The sequence below is a fragment of the Pelophylax lessonae genome (genome assembly GCF_965119305.1).
Source record: "Pelophylax lessonae genome assembly, chromosome: 6".
In the NCBI taxonomy this organism is placed as follows: Eukaryota; Metazoa; Chordata; class Amphibia; order Anura; family Ranidae; genus Pelophylax; species Pelophylax lessonae.
The window spans coordinates 41,107,107-41,125,469 of NC_138773.1; the positions used below are offsets into that span (position 1 = coordinate 41,107,107).

Here is an 18,363-nt window from a genome sequence, read left to right on the forward strand (position 1 = left end):
CCTACCAGTATTTCTTTCAAATGTGGGAGGAAACTGGAATACCCGGAGGAAACCCATGCAGACACAGGGAGATCATACAAACTCCAAGCAGGTAGTGTCATGGTTGGGATTTGAGCTGGCAATCCTAGTGCTGCTACGTGGAATTGTTAACCACTTAGCCACTGTGCTGTCCTTTATCTTGTCAAGAGCAATACAGATCACAAGAGTAATATAGAAATACTAAGTGAGCTTATGAGAAGATGTAAAATATCAGAAACATCAGTATATATGAAGAGTCAATACATGGTATGAAAAAATGATGTAACAACAGCATATATTACAGAGGACAGCAGTCTTCACATGCTCCCAGCCCCCCCCCCCCCCCCCCCCAGCAATACTTTAACTGACAATTGTGCGGTCATGTGATGCTGTCCCCAAATACAAATGATGTCCTTTTTTCCCCACAAATAGAGGTTTCTTTTGGTGGTATTTGATCACCTCTGCAGTTTTTATTTTTTTGCGCTATAAACACAAAAAGAGCGACAATTCTGACAAAAACAACATTTTTCACATTCTGCTATATAACATTCCCAATAAAAATAAATGTAAAAATTATTTTTTTTCATTATTTTAGGCCAATTTGTTTTCTGCTACATATTTTTGGTTAAAAAAAAATCCCAATAAGTGTATATTGATTGGTTTGCGCAAAAGTTATTGCGTCTGCAAATTAGGGGAAAGATTAATTTTTATTTATTTTATTAATTTTTTACGAGTAATGGCAGCGATCTGCGATTTTTAGTGGGATTGCGACAGATCGAACCCCTAACTGACATGTTTGACACTTTTGGGGGGACCAGTAACATTACTACAGTAATCAGTGCTATAACTATGCACTGTTACTGTAATAATGACACTGGCAGGCAGGGGGCTATCAAAGGGTTAAATGTGTCCCTAGGGGGTGCTTTCTAACTGTGTGGGGGATGGGCTTTCTGGATGAACACAGAGACCTTTGTTCCTCAATAAGAGGAACACAGGATCCCTGTGTTCATAAGTGACAGAACAGCGGTCTGCCATGTTTACAACGGCAAGCCGCCGTTCTGTCTCCATGGGGAGCGATCGCGGGTGCCTAGCGGTAATAGCGGCTGCTGGACTCACTGATTGGCTCCCCTCTGTGGCCAACTGGCCCATGCCCCCACTAGCAGTCCCTCGAAGTGATGTACAGGTACGTTGTTTCGTGGGACAGAGCCAACCTACCGCAGTAAAGCTACGGTGGCTGCTCGGCAAGCGCTTAAATTACATCTTCTGATCTACTTTGGTTAGAGAACAGTCTATTGTTTATGATAGCTCCTGTTATATTATGGCACTTCTGTCTCAAATTCCTACTAAAAATAGCAGTTCTCCTCCTATGCCTAGGCAATCCTTAGTCTTGAGCATCATGGATATATATCTGCAGAATGTACAAAAAGCAAAAAATGGTCCCAGTGAGGTTTTGGCGAGGCATTTACACATAGGGAGTAACAAACAATAAGTGCCGGTTCACACTTCTGCTATGTGGGAACCCTGCGAATCCACTGTGGGTTCCCGCATCGCATTGAACTCGCATGGCAGTTCACACTGCCATATGCGAATCGCTGGGGGTGTCAATGCAAAGTTAACGACACCCCAAGATCAGCTGGCATATCGCAGTGCGAACTGACAGTTCACACATAAATCGGATTGCATTGGTGTGAGCCACCATGCGATCCTATTCTGCTGCGGACCCAAAAAAGAGTCCTGTGCGAGTTCAGTCCGATTCAGATGCGAATTCAGCCATACAATCTGTATGGCTGAATTTGCATCGCACAGACATCGCATGTGATTTCAGAAGCAGTGCACTCCGAATCACATGCAATGTCTGTCATCGCAGAAGTGTGAACCGGCACTAAAGGATATTCATATAAAATTGTAAATATTTATTAAACATTTAAAAAGGAAGAAAAGAGGTTGAGTGAATAAAGCAATTCTCAAAACCTCATAAAATTACATATCATAGCTAGGCTTGTGACGGTATCAGATTTTCATGCTGCGATTAATTGATTAAGGTTTTGCCACGGTATACGGTATTATCACGGTATTCAATTATTAAATTTAAATTATTAAATTTCCACCTCACTTCAATTTCATTGCTGAATTTAGGGGCTTTGGTTCACTTATGTACATTATTATATAGTCAGTCAGTACAGACTCTGTGAACCAGGCCTAAAATAGGTCATCAAGCAGTGTCTGGCCTAACTGGTGATAACTGGTCCTGGCGCTCGGCTCCGATCCGATGGCCTGGTCATTAAGAGGGCAAATCCTTGTGGTCAAGAAGTGGTTAAACCTGAAGGAGGTGTTGTTATTTATAAATTATTTACTATTGCTTTAGGCCTGGTTCACATGTATGCGGGTTGGCGGTTCACATGTATGCGGGTTGGCGGCCCACATTTGCACAGGCATAGCAGCCCATTGATTTGAATGGGCTGCTATGCCCTCATTTTCCGCAGAAAAAAGGTGCATGCAGCATTTTTTTTAAATTCAGTGGCCTTGAAATCCATCCTGCTTTTGCACCATGCGACTAACCTGCAGTTCCTGCTCTGGCAAGCTTTCTGCATTTTTTGTATACGTGGGCACGGCATTTAAAAACAGTTTGCGTGTGCAGCAACGGCAGGTAAGTCGCATGGTGCAAAAGAAGGATGGATTTCATGGCCACTGCATTTTTTTAAATTCTGCATGCACCTTTTTTCAGCTGAAAACGCAGGCATAGCAGCTCAAGCCCATTCACATCAATGGGCTGCTATGCCTGTGCAAATGTGGGCCCCCAACCCGCATACGTGTGAACCACCAACCCGCATACATGTGAACCAGGCCTAAAGCAATAGTAAAGTCATTAATAGATAAAAACACCGGTCCTCCTGCAGGTTTAACCACTTCTGGACCGCAAGGATTTGCCCCTTTAAAGACCAGGCCATCGGACCAGTCATCACCAGGTAGGCCAGACACTGCTTGATGGCTATATAATAATGTCATGTGGGCTGCTATGCGTGTGTGTGTGTGTGTGTATATATATATGATATGCTGCTATGCCCATGTATGTATGTATGTATATCTCTATCTATATATAAATATATATATAATATCTATCTAATTCTATCTATCTAATTCTATCTATCTGCAGAAACTTACTTGTATTAGCAGTGTTTCTGTGTCTGAGCCCTGGAAAAAGCATGTGGGTGTGTGCTGAGTGGGAGTCATCTGATTGGTTACAGGGAGGAGCTAAGTCTCTCACTCTAGGATCATATTACCAGAGCTGTTTCTATTGAGTGAGTGAACTGCTGTGTGAGTGAATGAGTCATCCAGCTCACTGAAATGTATCAATTCACAAGTCAGACCCAGGAGCAGAGAAACTCGGTATTTTAAAAATGCCACAATAACAATACCGTGGCTATGCAATACCGCGATATATCGAATTATCGAAAACCGGCATATGTCTAATCATAGCAAATGACAACAAAGTACAGATGTCTGTGCAACGCGGTTACCAAATTAACTAAACGGCCTGGTAGTAGCCTGTTATGTAGTTATTCAAACCAAGTAGTCCCAACATGTTTCGAAATCCTAAAATGATTTCTTCATCAGGGGAGAGGGTGGCACAGCCACATGTAGATGCATTCAACTTGGTATTATATAATGGTAAATGCTTACCATAAGTATATGTGTAGGTATCAACGAAAAGTCAATCATCAGGGTGTCCTATTGGCCATATGGGGGTCCCCAAAAGGTCAAGAGTCCCCCAAGGGGGGGGGGGGAGAGATAGGGGTTCTTAATGTGTATGGGAAGGATTTCCTTTGTGTAACTTGTAGTCAAAGACCCAGACTCTAAGACAGGGATCCTCAAACTACGGCCCTCCAGCTGTTGCAGAACTACTCATCCCATGAGGCATTGTAAAACTCTGACATTCACAAGCATGATGGGAATTGTAATTCCTGAACAACTGGAGGGCCATAAGACCCCTGCTCTAAGAGGTCAAATCCCAGAGTTCACTTGTGATTCAATGGGAAAAAGGGTATAAGTATTAATACAAGGTAAAGTGCAGAGAGTGTCGCATATCTGTGGAATGAGATCATCTAAAGCACCGTTTCCTCTATTATTCTCACTGCATTTGAGATGAATGCGATTTGGTGGTGCCACTACTGTGCTGCTCATTAATATCCTTAAATATCTTATCTTCACATAGTTGTCTCTCTTAATATAAAGAGCAAACAGAAAACAACATGTTACAGCAATACTATGAATAAAACAAATAAAAAAAAACATTTGGGGTGAAAAGTCGCAGTCCTCCAGTGCCCTGTGCACCATATATTATGTAAGAGTTCACCAGTGCAATCATTTCCTGCATTCATCCATCCAATGTGATCCATGCAATCACTCGTGACCTCCCTGCACTCCTGCACCCACCAGAGAACATTGACCCTTTGTGGTATAGCACAAGAGTCAGCCTCACTTGTGACTGTCACCCTCCCGGGTCACCCCAAAGTCCTCCTTGGTCTCCCTGTATCTGTATCCCAGATTCTCTTTCAGTCCCCATCGGTCAACATAGCACACAAATAGGTGGAATCCTCATCTATAGCAGCTTTGAAATTTTGATCTGTTTATTCTAGTGTTTGAAAAATGTTTTTTGCTTCCATCACTTCCACTATTCCATCATTATAGATAATATGCCAGCAGTGACCCGCTATTCCAGTGATCTCCACTTGCTTATGGGTCCTGTGATGAGCGGTCGGCCTGATGCATTTTGAACCCAGGAGGTCGGCTGCTCAGAAGGGCCGCTATTCTGAAAATACTTTGATTTTTCTAAATAAATGCAAAATGTTTTCTGATTGGATAAGATGGAGAGTGAGGCCACTGCCCTGCCTCTATACTTCATCCATTCGGAGAATGCTTTGCACCCATTCCGAAAATGCAAAGCAGTCTCTGAATGGCATCCATGCTGAGTGCCTGATCTTCTGTATTCAGTATACATCAGGACTCGGAAGCAAGTGGAGATCACACTAGTAGTGGTGTCTACTTCAATGATTTACAGCTTCAAGCGATATGGAATATTGGAATATACATAGTTACATTGATCCAAGCTGGGTTGATGTAACTATGTGAAAATATACCATACCTGCAATTCATCTCTAAAGTAACCTGGTTGATAGCATTAATCCATTCTGATTGCTTTACAGATTTTCCTTGGTGCCCCCAAATTGAAGCACTAGATACACCTTACCTGATCCTCAACACTGAATCCAAAATACAATGTAGAATCTCTGGATATTTCCCCAAGGATCTGACTGTCAATTGGTTTATGGAAGAGGAAGAGACAGGGAAGATTTTTCCTGTTACTAATGACAAAAACGACAAGATTCCGAACCTCAACCACCAGAGACAGCCGGATAATACATACAGCTGTATAGCCAGTCTACACTTCACCCCAACACGAATGGACCACAGACCAATATTTATCTACAAAGTAGGACATCCTAGTCTGCAGGAGCCAAAAAAAGAAAAAATAGGACCACTACAAATAGTGGGTGAGTTCTCTGAATTAACAAATAATGTATATTTTGGCTGCTCATTAGCATTTATCTTATCTGCCCCATAGAAATCTTTACATCACACAGCCCCCGCGCTCCATGGAACCCTTTACATTATACAGCCCCGCCCCCTTCCCCTAATGGAACCCTTTACAGTACACAGCCCCCCCATTGGAACCCTTTACATTACACAGCCCCTGCCCCCCATGGAACCCTTTACATTACACAGCCCGCCGCCCCCCCCCCCCATGGAACCCTTTACATTATACAGTCCCCACCCCCCATGGAACCCTTTACATTACACATCCCCCCCCCCATTGTAACCCTTCACATTACACCGGCCCCTCCCCCTAATGGAACCCCTTACATTACTCAGCCCCTCCCTCAATGGAACCCTTTACAATACAAAGCCCCCGCCCTTCCCCTCCCCTTCCTATCTTATTTGGAGGAGAGCTGAGCAGGAGGCACTGTGTCTGAAGCAGAACAGAAGAGAGAGACTCACCAGTGCTGAATAAACAGCGGGAACTGCCGGAGATAACTTTGCTAGTTAATGAGCAGGTGATTGGTTGCCGAGTTAACTCTGGCAGTTCCCGCTGTTTATTCAGCACTGGTGAGTCTCTCTCTCTTCCGTTCTGCTTGAAACAGTTCCTCCTGCTCCACTCTTCTGTGTCAATAAGCACCAGAGGCAGTGTGGCCGGCCCTGGGTGTCACCCTGGTGCTCCCTGACACCCCCTAATGTGTCTCACCCAGGGCAGACCTCCCCCCCTGTTGATACGCCACTGTGGAGAGTATGACAGGTAGAGGAGCATTTCTTACCTTAATGCATAGAATACATTAAGGTAAAAAATTTTGACTTTTGAACCACTTTAAGAAAGAAAAGATGTCTGGGTGGGCATGAGGTCTTTGGGACTTTACCTAAACAGCAGCAAGGAGAATAAGTATGTCCATTCTTGAACAGTAAGGCTTGGTTCACCATCTGAATCGCACACTGGTTCACACTGAGATCTGCAAACTGCTGGGGGTGTCCATGTAAAGGTAATGACACCCTCAGATGGGTTTGCAGATTGCAGTGCGGACTGTGAAATGTTGCATGAATCGGATTGCATAGGTGTGAACACCCATGAGATCTAATTCCAGTACGGACCAAAAAAAGTGTCCTGCATCATTTTTGTGCAAATATGATGCAATTTCAGCCATACAGTTTGTATGGCTGAAATCACATCGCACAAACATCGCATGTGACCTGCACAGCAATGCAGTGCGAATCACATGCGATGTCTGGCATCACAATAGATTGCCCCCAGTCTAAAGGTAAAAGTAATCATTCTATTACAATCTAGACATTATTTTTTATCCTGGGGTTCTACTCTAATGCACTTGTCAATATTTGATTACCCATTGGCAGTATGGAGATTACACATAATAATGTATTAATTATTATAACTTATAAATTTAAATGGGACTGCGAGCAATCTATGGTGGTGTCAATTTTAGAATGCCCCTAGCACTGATCACTCCCTTGTTCTGAGTGTGTTGTGAATAAAATGATATAAATATGTGCTGTGCAAACCTGTGTAGCTTATATTAATAATTAATTTAATTTAAACAAATAATGAATTTGTAGTGAAAAATTTGTATCACTCTGTGTAGAAAAAAAAATATATATATGTGTTTATACCAACAGTTGTGCACTGATTAAATCCAATTTAAACACAATTAATAATTCTCTATATACAATATAACCGTACAATGAATATTCAAACACGTATAGATCATGCAAAGTGACGTAGTGAATTAGTGTCCAATTCCTTATGCCTGGTATCCAAATTATAAGTATCCAAACAAAGTATGCTCCTCTGTATGGAGATTATATCCCAATCACCAGTCCTCAAATATGGTCGTGATTAAACTTGATTTCACCTCCAATCTCTGTGCCCCCCCCCCCCCCCCCCTTCAGGTGGGTGCCTCACCTTTATACCTGTGACCTCGCACTTAAGCTTGGTCAGTAATGGCCTTGCGCTCAATCTAACAGATATGGATGCGGAGTTGCTTTTTATTAAATGCTGTCAGGGCGCTCCTATCCCTCACAGATGGCTCACATGGATAGGAAGAAAGATATACATGGTGCAAGTAACGTCTTGTAAACAGACTTTATTAAAAATAAACATATTGCACTTACATTTAATTGGTTCTTGCAGCACACCACACTATCATGGCTATTTTGCAAATAGTGGCCCAGAAGCTCAGGCAGGGGTCTCCAACTGAGAGTATACCCCCTGAAGGGTTAATATAGCGCTTGCTAATTTAAATAGCCAGGGTGAGCAATTTCTTGTTCACACACCTGTATAATGAGTGAATTCAGTGAAGGATTAATACTATTCCTTATGGGTGATGGCAGGTGTAATAAAGTGCAATTGCATTAATTAAATAGATGTGCAACTGAAAGCAATTAATAAATTAATCCTATGTGACCACAAATATATATGTGCAAATGAACTTATATGGAGTATCAAAATAATTAATAATTTGAATAATTGTGCAAACCGGGATATTAACAAGTAAAAGTGCAACATTGAAATAGAGCTGAAATGATAAAAATGGGTATGTGCAACACTTTAAGTACGATATACAAACAAAAGTCCGTGCATAAAAAGTCCAGAATAAAGTGTTCTTGTGCAAAATTAAATAGCTCCAGTAATTGAGGTTTTGCTGGCAGAAACGGCAACTTCTTAAATAAGGGGTGCAAACTCACCAGATTTGGTGGGTCCTGACTGCCATACGGCAACAAGACCATCCGAGCTTGTGGCTTTAAACAGCCTAGGGTAACTGCTGGCTCACCAAGATCCTCAAATCCTATGATTGGGAAACCGATCCTCAGAGTCCAAATACAGGAGAGAATAAAAAATGCTCCAATGGTGCAGTACCATTAAAATAGATGATTTTTATTGCCAAATCAATTAGAAAACAAGTATAGTAACAACACGTCCGCTCAGGGTAATTGCCTGGGAATGAGGAACGGCGATTGCCGGTTTGCGTCCCACCAGGCTACCCGGAAGCGTGCGGCGTGCGTTCCACCTGACGCGCGTTTCGTCAGAGTGTAATGACGTCTTCACCTCACCACACTTTATTCTGGACTTTTTATGCACGGACTTTTGTTTGTATATCGTACTTAAAGTGTTGCACATACCCATTTTTATCATTTCAGCTCTATTTCAATGTTGCACTTTTACTTGTTAATATCCCGGTTTGCACAATTATTTAAATTATTAATTATTTTGATACTCCATATAAGTTAATTTGCACATATATATTTGTGGTCACATAGGATTCATTTATTAATTGCTTTCGGTTGCACATCTATTTAATTAATGCAATTGCACTTTATTACACCTGCCATCACCCATAAGGAATAGTATTAATCCTTCACTGAATTCACTCATTATACAGGTGTGTGAACAAGAAATTGCTCACCCTGGCTATTTAAATTAGCAAGCGCTATATTAACCCCTCAGGGGGTATACTCTCTGTCCAATACTAAAACTATAGCAGCTGCTTCATAACACTTTTATATTTTTATTTATTTATTTATTTATTTATTTACCACAATTTATACTTTCCAGAGGCGCGAGGTTATATACCTCACAGTATATATTTCTCTCCTAGGGGTCTCCAACTGTTCTGGTTTATCCGCTCAGAGAGCTCTGAAAATGCTCTCAGACATACTCACACTCCGACGTATGGCCCCTCCCCCACGCACCCCATATATTTTATAGGTCGGAGTATGAGTACGGCTGAGAGCATTTTCAGAGGTCACTGAGCGGATAAACCAGAAGCTTATATTACTATTATAGTAATAGTAATAGCTCCGATTAACTATTCTATATACCTAACCCAGAACTGATTTACCATCAGGGTTTAATGCGTTATTTTTTAACTTTTTTGATAAATAGCTGGTTGCTAAAAAGTGGGCCAGGAAATAGGCCGCTGCTTCCTTAACCACTTGCCAACCGTCCACTGCATAGATACTGCGGCAGGCTGGCTCGGCTGCGTGAATCAACGTATGGGTTTGGTGTGGAGGAATTGGAGTGCCCTGTACAGAGCCCTGTCCTCAACTCTATTAGGTTATAATGGAATGGATAGTGTGAGCCAGGTCTTCTCATCTAACATCAGTACCTGACCTCACAAATGCTCCTTTGGCCAAATGAGTAACAATTCTCACACACTCCAATATCTGGTGAAAAGCCTTCCCAGTAAATGGAGGCTGTAATTGCCCAAAGAGGGGATTCGATTTGAGTACAAAAGAGGGACCCGAGAAGAGGAGTTTCTGGGCTGCTCTGTGCAAAACTACTTCACAGAAGAGGTAAGTATAACATGTTATTTTAAACAAAAAAGAAAAACTGAGACTTTAGTATCACTTTACCAGTTCAGGACCGGAAGGATTTTGCCCCCTTAATGACCAGGCCATTTCTTGCGATTTGGCACTGCGTTACTTTAACAGAAAATTGCACGGTTGTGCGACGCTGTACCCAGATAAAATTGATGTCCTTTTTTCCCCACAAATAGAGCTTTCTTTTGGTTGTATTTGATCACCTGTGCGATTTTTTTTTTTTTGCGCTATAAACAAAAAAAGAGCGACAATTCTGAAAAAAAAAAAAAAAAACATATTTTTCACATTCTGCTATATAACTTTCCCAAAGAAAACTTTTAAATCAAATGTTTTCATCATTTTAGGCCAATTTGTATTCTGCTACATATTTTTGGCAAACAAAATGGCAATAAGCGTATTTTTAATTGGTTTGCGCAAAAGTTATCGTGTCTACAAACTAGGGAAAGATTTATGTCATTTTTATTTTTAATTTTTTTTTTTACTAGTAATGGCGGCTATCAGGGATTTTTAGCAGGACTGCGACATTGCGGCGGACAGATCGGACCCCTAACTGACATTTTTGACACTTTTGAGGGGACCAGTGACATTACTACAGTAATCAGTGCTAAAAATATGCACTGTTACTGTAATACTAACACTGGCATGAAGGGGTAACCCAGGGGCGATCAAAGGGTTAAGTGTGAGCCTAGGGGATGTTTTCTAACTGTGAGGAGGTGGACTTATGGAATCAACACAGGGACCTGTGTTCCTAAATACAGGTACGTCGTTTTGCGGGAACCTGCTGACCTGCCCCTGTATATCTGTGGCGGCTGGTTGCCAAGTGGTTAAAATTAAGACTATATAAAGTAACAACAGGATCCCCGGCCTCTGTTTATTCATTGAGGGCTGCAAAACTTAAAGCTGAACTCCCAGGAAAGTCAAAATCTTGCTTTGCGGTGAGGATGCCCCCCCCCAATACTCCAAGGACTAAGCAATTGTGTTGGTCTAAGGGACCTGGAAAAACACTTTTACTTACCCAGTCCCACAGGCTCCTCTTTGATGCAAGTCATTGCACCCATTATAAACAAGCAAAAAGTTGGGGGAGCAAACCCTGAACATGTATATCTAAAGCCGGTGCAGCTATGGACCAAGAGACATGTATATTAAAAAAGAATAGCGCACACATGCAAAAGAAATGACTATCAAATATGAAGACAATCCATAAATAGAAATGGGGATTTGGTCCCACCATATGGCCATATAGTGCTCAAGCCCACCACTACGTCAAAGTACCCCATTATCAGTGGGTCCTACACTATCCATGAAAAAGGGGTGAATCCAGCCTCTCTAACCCTTGGAGACAACACTCCTTGCTGGAAGAGAGGTGCAAATGCACTACAAAGGACTCCTCCTGTATCTACTTGATAGTGGACTCTGATAGAGTACAGGTGTGGGGGGGGGGGGGGTGCTAAACCTCAGAAGTCTGGTCAGACCGAATACATAATAAACAAGCAAAAAGTTGGGGGAGCAAACCCTGAACATGTATATCTAAAGTAGGTGCAGCTATGGACGAAGCGACATGTATATTACACCCATTGGCTTCAGCTTCTGAACGAGAAAATTTTCCAATATTCCCATTCAACAATAGTCAATTGTTAGATCCACTTCTGTCAAGCAGGGATGGCCACACATGGATCGAAATTTGGCAAGTTCAGCAGGCTCAGCAGCATTTCAATCCATCTACAGTATGGCCAGCCTTAAATGATTGTAAACCCTCACCTTGTAAAACAACTCATTCAGTTCAAAAAAAAAAATGAAAGGCAAAGCACTTTTTTTTTTTTTTTTTTTTTTTTTTTGGCAAAGCACTTTTTGTATAGATATTAAAAGAAAAAAAAAACATTATTAATACTTGTTTTCCCTTTTTTGTTATCACATTCCCTCTGTTCTCAGCTGCATAAGATCCAGCATAGCTAGAGAACTGACCACAGTGTGCTCTTCTGCTTAGTGTGGTCAGTTTTTAATAGGAAAGCAGAGGGGACTGGCAGGAACACCAGGGATTTCCCACAAAGGAAGCAAAACAAGGAGAACAGGATAGTTTCTCGTACAAGTACATGGCACAGCAGGCACATATCAGGAATATGAAGTGTTGGACAGTGCCATCTTAAAAGCATTAAAGGGCCCCCGGGCAATGCAGTGCACTGCCTACACAATCACCCACGAGAACAAAAATGCAAATTATTGATAAGGCGATATTTATTGGTACAGCAGTGCCAGGCTAATGACAGCTTCCAAGTTCGGCGGCTGGGTCCAGTGAACACACATACGGATGGGAGTCAGACTGGACTGTCCTGTGTGTGCCTGTTCCCGTGGAGGCGGACAGGCATTCCTGCAGTTGTAGGCTCGCCCTCCACATCCCAAGTGGGCTGACAGCAGCGCAGGACCAACAGGCGCTTGCCACCTGCTAAGTTCGGCGGTGGGATGCACACAGGATTCGGGACTAATGCTTGGCTGGGGCTGGGTCACACGGGCAGGTGGGGCCCCCCAAGCAAATGGGGCCCCCCCGGGCAACTGCCTAGCATGCCCATTCGGTAAGATGGCCCTGGTGTTGTGGTAACAAAGGCTTTAAATTCTCTTCTCATCAAGGCATTTCCATCTAAAGAACTGCTACTAACTGGATTTTTTTTTTTTTGCTTTTGCACCATTCTAAGCAAAAGCTAAAGACTGTTGTTTGGCTAAATTTTAGAAGTTTAGTAGTTACAAAAATACCCAAACTAGCCCATGTGGCACCAACCGTGATCAAAATCACAGAGAACGAATTGTTTTCCCCCTTTTGGTGTTTGATGCATGAATGCGTCCGGCCCCCTAATCTACATGCAGGGGCACCGGACGCATGGAGTTCAATGGGGAATTTTTTTTTTAACCACCTGATTAGAACCAGAGGCTCTAATAGGCTTCAGAAAACGGTGGGCCCTGCGCCCCGAACCCACCCAGTTCTGTGACAATTATCACACCGACTCATCTCCCAGCCAATCAGAAAGCGGGTCGTGAGACCCCTTTCCTTATTGACTAAAAAGAGACGTGATTTTACTGGCCATTGGCCAGGAAGAGGGAGGGGACATACGGCTGAGGAGAAGACACATCGGCGCTCGGTGAAGGAGCAGGTAAGATGCTGGACAGCCAGCCATCCATCCAGCCATCCAACCTGGGAGGGGGGAGGAAGGAGGGAGGGGGTGGTAGAGTAGATTTCAGGCCTGCCATCTTGCCCGCGGGGGGGGGGGGGGGTTGTTGGTTTTAAAGCCGCCCCACTCCCCCCCCCCCCCCCCGCCCAATTTTTATTCACCATCCCCAACTGCATTTTACTGGAAAAATCCTTATATTCTCATGAATTATTTTGAGCTTGTTGTTTTATGGCCAGTGTGCATAAAATCACAACCATCGAATAAGAATGAGAATGGTATAATAGCACTTGTAAGGGTAAAATCACCACCACTTACATAGCAGGTAAGCTGTGTTATTTATCAAGTCTGTTATAAGAAAAAAAATCCAATAACAATATTATATAGCATCTAATGCTTACTTTGATCATTTCTGATTATTCTGCAGAACTTCTCAGACGCCCACATATTGATTCCATAGAACCATCAATGCTCAACCATAAATACAACATAGAATGCAAAATCTCTGGATATTCCCCAAATAAATTGACAGTCACCTGGCTTAAGAAGAAGAAGGGAAGGAATGAATTTGTTCCAATTACTAAAGATGATAAATACAACATCCCAGACATTGTGCACCAGAAACAGTCAAATAACACCTACAGCTGTACAGCCAGCCTGTCGTATGAACCACAGAAAGATGTGTCAGAGATTGTGTGCAAAGTGGAGCATCCCAGCCTGGATCAGCCCATACAGAAATATATACAACCGGTACAGGAACAGCAACCTGATACAAGTGAGTAGATGCACAACAAAAACAGAGAAAAGCATGACTAATAACCCACATACATCATACACTGATTCATTGTTTCATGTTATAAAAAATAAAGAATAATTATTTGTATAGCCTTTACTTACCCATCTGGAGAGATAAAGTTGATCTAATGTCTGTTTTGCACCTGGGCCCATCTCCTAGTTGTTGCTCACTATTAAAATATGAAAATGGAAGTGATAAAATATCTACAAGCGGGATCCCTGTTTAGACTACCTATTTTTTGGCACACCAAAGTTACTGTCATGGCCGGGTCCTATGAAAAATATTGATTGGCTTTGTAAGGCAAAGATACTGGTTTGAGGGGAAAAAAAAGAGAAAAAAATGAATATCAATTTTTTGTTTGTTTCAATACAATTTTTATTAAAAGAGTGTACAAGGATAAGTCAACAAACAAAAAGTTTTAGGTAAAGACAATGCACAATACATACACAATATTCAGTGCCGGTTCACACTGATGCGCTTGCGATTGTAATGCGAATTTGCGGTGCGAGTTTACCTTGCGTTTTTCCATAGTACAGCGCGATTGCAATGCGAATCGCATTGCGTATAATCATGTTAATTAGCTCAGGTGCGATTTTTGCTCCAGCCAATCCAAATGAAATGGGTGTTAACTTCCGGTGGACTTCCTGGTCTTTATGAGGAGAGTACACCGTGGAGTGTGAGCTGTGGTTTTGTTTGGAGATTACGTTGTGGAGAGTGTGCTGTATTTTGGTGTATTGCCACTATGTTTCATTTGCCTTTGGTCATGGCAGCAGTTGCTACTGCCACTGCTGCAGTCTTGATCAATAAGGACAGGAGGAGGAGAAGGATGAGGATGATGATGATGAGAAGACGAAGGTATTGGGTTCATCCCATAATTTCAAACAGGGAAGAGAGAGGTCAGTTCAATGTCCTCTATCATGATCTCCGGCAACATGAAGAGAAGTTTTTCAACTATACTCGGATGTCTGTTAATAGGTTAGTATGTGAGAGGGAGTCTCTCCTTCTTCTTCTCTCTTTTTGCTGCTTCCCTCTATATCTCTTTTTTCCCCATCTCTCTTTTTCCTCTCTCTCTGTTTTCACCTATATCTACCCCCGAATCATTCCTGAAGCTCCCCACGCCCCCCTTTTGCTTGCCACTTACGTGTGTTGTGTTTTTTTTTAGTTTTGACGAATTACTTGGGCTGCTCTTTTCACGTTTGGAGCGTCAGAACACCACCTTCCGGAACAGTGTTGTGCCTGCTGAAAGATTGCTTGTTACATTACGGTAAGTGTGATATATTTTGTGAAAAGTCATGTATTTTTTTTCTCCATAGTTAGCAATACAGTGAATGCAGACAGATATGATGGCAAAGTTGACTTCAAAAAAAGTTTTTATTTTTTTTTTTATTTTGTTGCATGTAACAAGAACAAAGGAACAAAATACAGAAAAATTAGGTCAAAAAAGACAACTTAGTGTACTATAGATCCAAAAAATTTGGTGAACTCTCCAGATCAAGTGGTGTTGAAGAGCCTGAGGGTGTATGATCCACGGTGTTGGGATATAGCCATGGCACAAGCGGGGATGGAGGTCTATGTGACGGTCCACTTGGGGGCCTATATTGTGGATAGGGTGGAGGTATTTTTGGGGAAAATGCACTAGATTGTGATGGTGGTGGTGGTGGTCTGCTGGAGGGGGGGAAATGGGAAGAAGTGGAGACATCCGGTGTTCTAGTGTGGGGGGGGGATTACAGAGGGAATTGGGGAAGGAATAGGATATGGGATTTGGGATCTAGGGGTCTCATGGATGCTCCGATATTGGTCAAAACTTGACGGATAAGGGTTTGTTGGAATGGCAGAATGACTGGGTGTGAAATGAGGGGACCATGGAGTGTCTTGCGGTAACTGTCGTGGTACAGAGAACGAATGTATGCAGTTTTGTACCGCCATTCTCATGTCGAAATACCTTTCAGACGGGACCTCTTTGAGAAGAGGCACCAAGCTATGAGCAAATAGTGTGTGAGGACATTTATGTGCATCTAGTTGCTGGCTGATGCCTGACATAATGTCCACTAAGTGCTTTGTCTGCTCGTCTTCCGCCTCAGCAGTTGCCCTGCTGACTCTCCTCCTGTGGGATGTAGAGCCTCGACTTTGAGGCCTGGTGGAAGGCGTGGAAACGTCAGTTTCCTCAAACTCCTGTTCTGGTTCTTGAGCGGATCCTGACTCATCCAAACTCTGTGACTCGTTAGGAATATTTGAACTACTATTCGAACATGCAAATGCGACGCCTTCTTCCTCATCAACTTGAGCTGCATGCTCCTCCTCCTCCCCTTCCTCCTGCACATTCTCCACCTCCTCCCAACTTGCTTGTGTGCTGCAATGACAAACATGAAACAACTTTTCATCATCCGCTCCAATATATAATTTGAATGATAGGTGGGGATTGGAAGGTGAGGGGGTTGGGGGTGGGGTGAAGAGGGAGGGGGAAGGAAGGATGGGTTAATAGTGAAAGAGAATTTGACAATAAACTTACTTCCGCATTTCTAGAACCGGGAGCAGAAAATCCAGACATCTGGCAAAGGCATAGGGACGCTTAGGGGGGGCACCGGATCCACTTCTCGCCTCACGTTCCAGTCTCTTGTACCTTTGCAGGGTATCCTTGAGGCTACGCCATCTTGTTCGTATTAGTAATTCTGTAAGAGAAAAACATGACTAATAATAACTTTCTGTTTTTTATTTCAGGTACCTTGGAACTGGTAATTCTTTTGCAAGCCTGCATTACGAGTTCAAATTGGGGAAATCTACTGTGAGCACAATTGTTCGTGATACCTGTATTGCCATCTGGGAGGTCCTAAGAGATGTGGTGATGAGAAAACCAACCAAAGAGGAGTGGATCTCTGTAGCTGATCTTTTTTGGCAACGCTGCAACTTCCCTAATTGTGTCGGTGCTATAGATGGCAAGCACATTAGGATTGTGAGACCAGTTGGTAGCGGCACCAAATATTTCAATTACAAAAAATATTTTTCTTTGGTTTTGCTGGCAGTGGCGGATGCAAACTACTCATTCATCTACATAGATGTTGGTTCATATGGGAGCAGTTCCGACTCCAGTATTTTTTCCCACTCCAGTTTTGGAAAAATGCTGCGTGAAAAAAGCCTGGACCTCCCACATGAAAGACCACTGCCTGGAACATCTCAGCAAAGCCTCCCATTTGTTTTTGTTGGTGATGAGGCTTTTGCACTTTCGGAACACCTGCTTCGCCCGTATGCTAATCGCTCACTGACTGTTGAAAAGAGAGTGTTTAACTACAGGCTCACAAGAGCGCGCAGAGTTGTGGAGTGCAGTTTTGGTATTCTGGCAAATAAGTGGCGCTTTCTACACACGCCACTGACTCTAACCACGGATAACGCCATAATTGCCGTCAAAGCTGCCTGTGTACTCCACAACTTTGTAAGATCGCGAGATGGATACCTCTTCGAGGACTCCCTGATGGATGATATGGAAGGCGCAGAGTGGATCCACACCAGGGGAAACTACAGAGGGGCCAACATCAGGGAGAATTTCACTGACTACTTTATGAGTCCTGCTGGTCAAGTGCCATGGCAGCTTGATTCCATACAATAAAGAGTATTAATTAATTTTTACTGTACTTTGTTTCAATAAATAAACTATTGTTCAAATGTTCAACATTGCGTAATGCATTTCTTTTCGTCTGTGGTTACATACTGAGCATGCATTGTCTTCCACAGGGCCCCCCATAGATCCCCATTTAAAACTTGGCCCCCCCATAGATCCCCATTTAAAACTTGGCCCCCCCACATAGATCCCCATTTAAAACTTGGCCCCCCCACATAGATCCCCATTTAAAACTTGCTCCCCCCAAAGATCCCCTTAAAACTTGGCCCCCCCCAAAGATCCCCTTAAAACTTGGCCCCCCCCATAGATCCCCTTAAAACATGGCCCCCCCCACATAGATCCCCATTTAAAACTTGGCCCCCCCCATAGATCCCCATTTAAAACTTGGCCCCCCCACATAGATCCCCATTTAAAACATGGCCCCCCCATAGGAGAATATATACACATACCTTTCTTTTTGCGCTCTTGAGTTGTGAATCCACTCCAGTCCTCATACAGGCTTGCACAAATTTCTTCCCACCCTCTTTTCTTCATAGCGTTGTTTTTGTACTCTGCAGTACGGCTGTCCCATATATATGGCCTGGAACGGACAAGCCTGATCAGCTCCTCATTGTCGATCCCAACACGTTTGGGTGCCATGTTTGTTGCTGAAGATGTTTGTGGATGTCACATGCAGGCTCGGGACAGGAAATAGGGGGGTGTAGCTGTCGGGACAAACTATACACATATTCGCACATATCTGAACTGTACATGCGAGTTCAGAGCGATTTACATTGATGTCTATGGAGACTAAATTCGCAACGCAGCACTGTAAACTCGCACAAGACCCTTTTTTTCAT

General features: G+C 42.9%; 1 protein-coding gene across 1 annotated transcript in view; it reads left to right on the forward strand.

Annotated features, from left to right (window-relative positions):
• LOC309558547 (uncharacterized protein) overlaps positions 1-13,898 on the forward strand; it is a gene marked incomplete at its 3' end in the record, with an annotated part of 303,007 nt that extends 289,109 nt beyond the window's left edge. The window contains exons 17-18 of the mRNA XM_082261626.1: positions 5,223-5,570; positions 13,543-13,898. Coding sequence (XP_082117752.1) covers positions 5,223-5,570; positions 13,543-13,898 — 704 coding nt within the window. The remainder of the gene's footprint in view (positions 1-5,222; positions 5,571-13,542) is intronic.
• Positions 13,899-18,363: the final 4,465 nt, after the last annotated feature.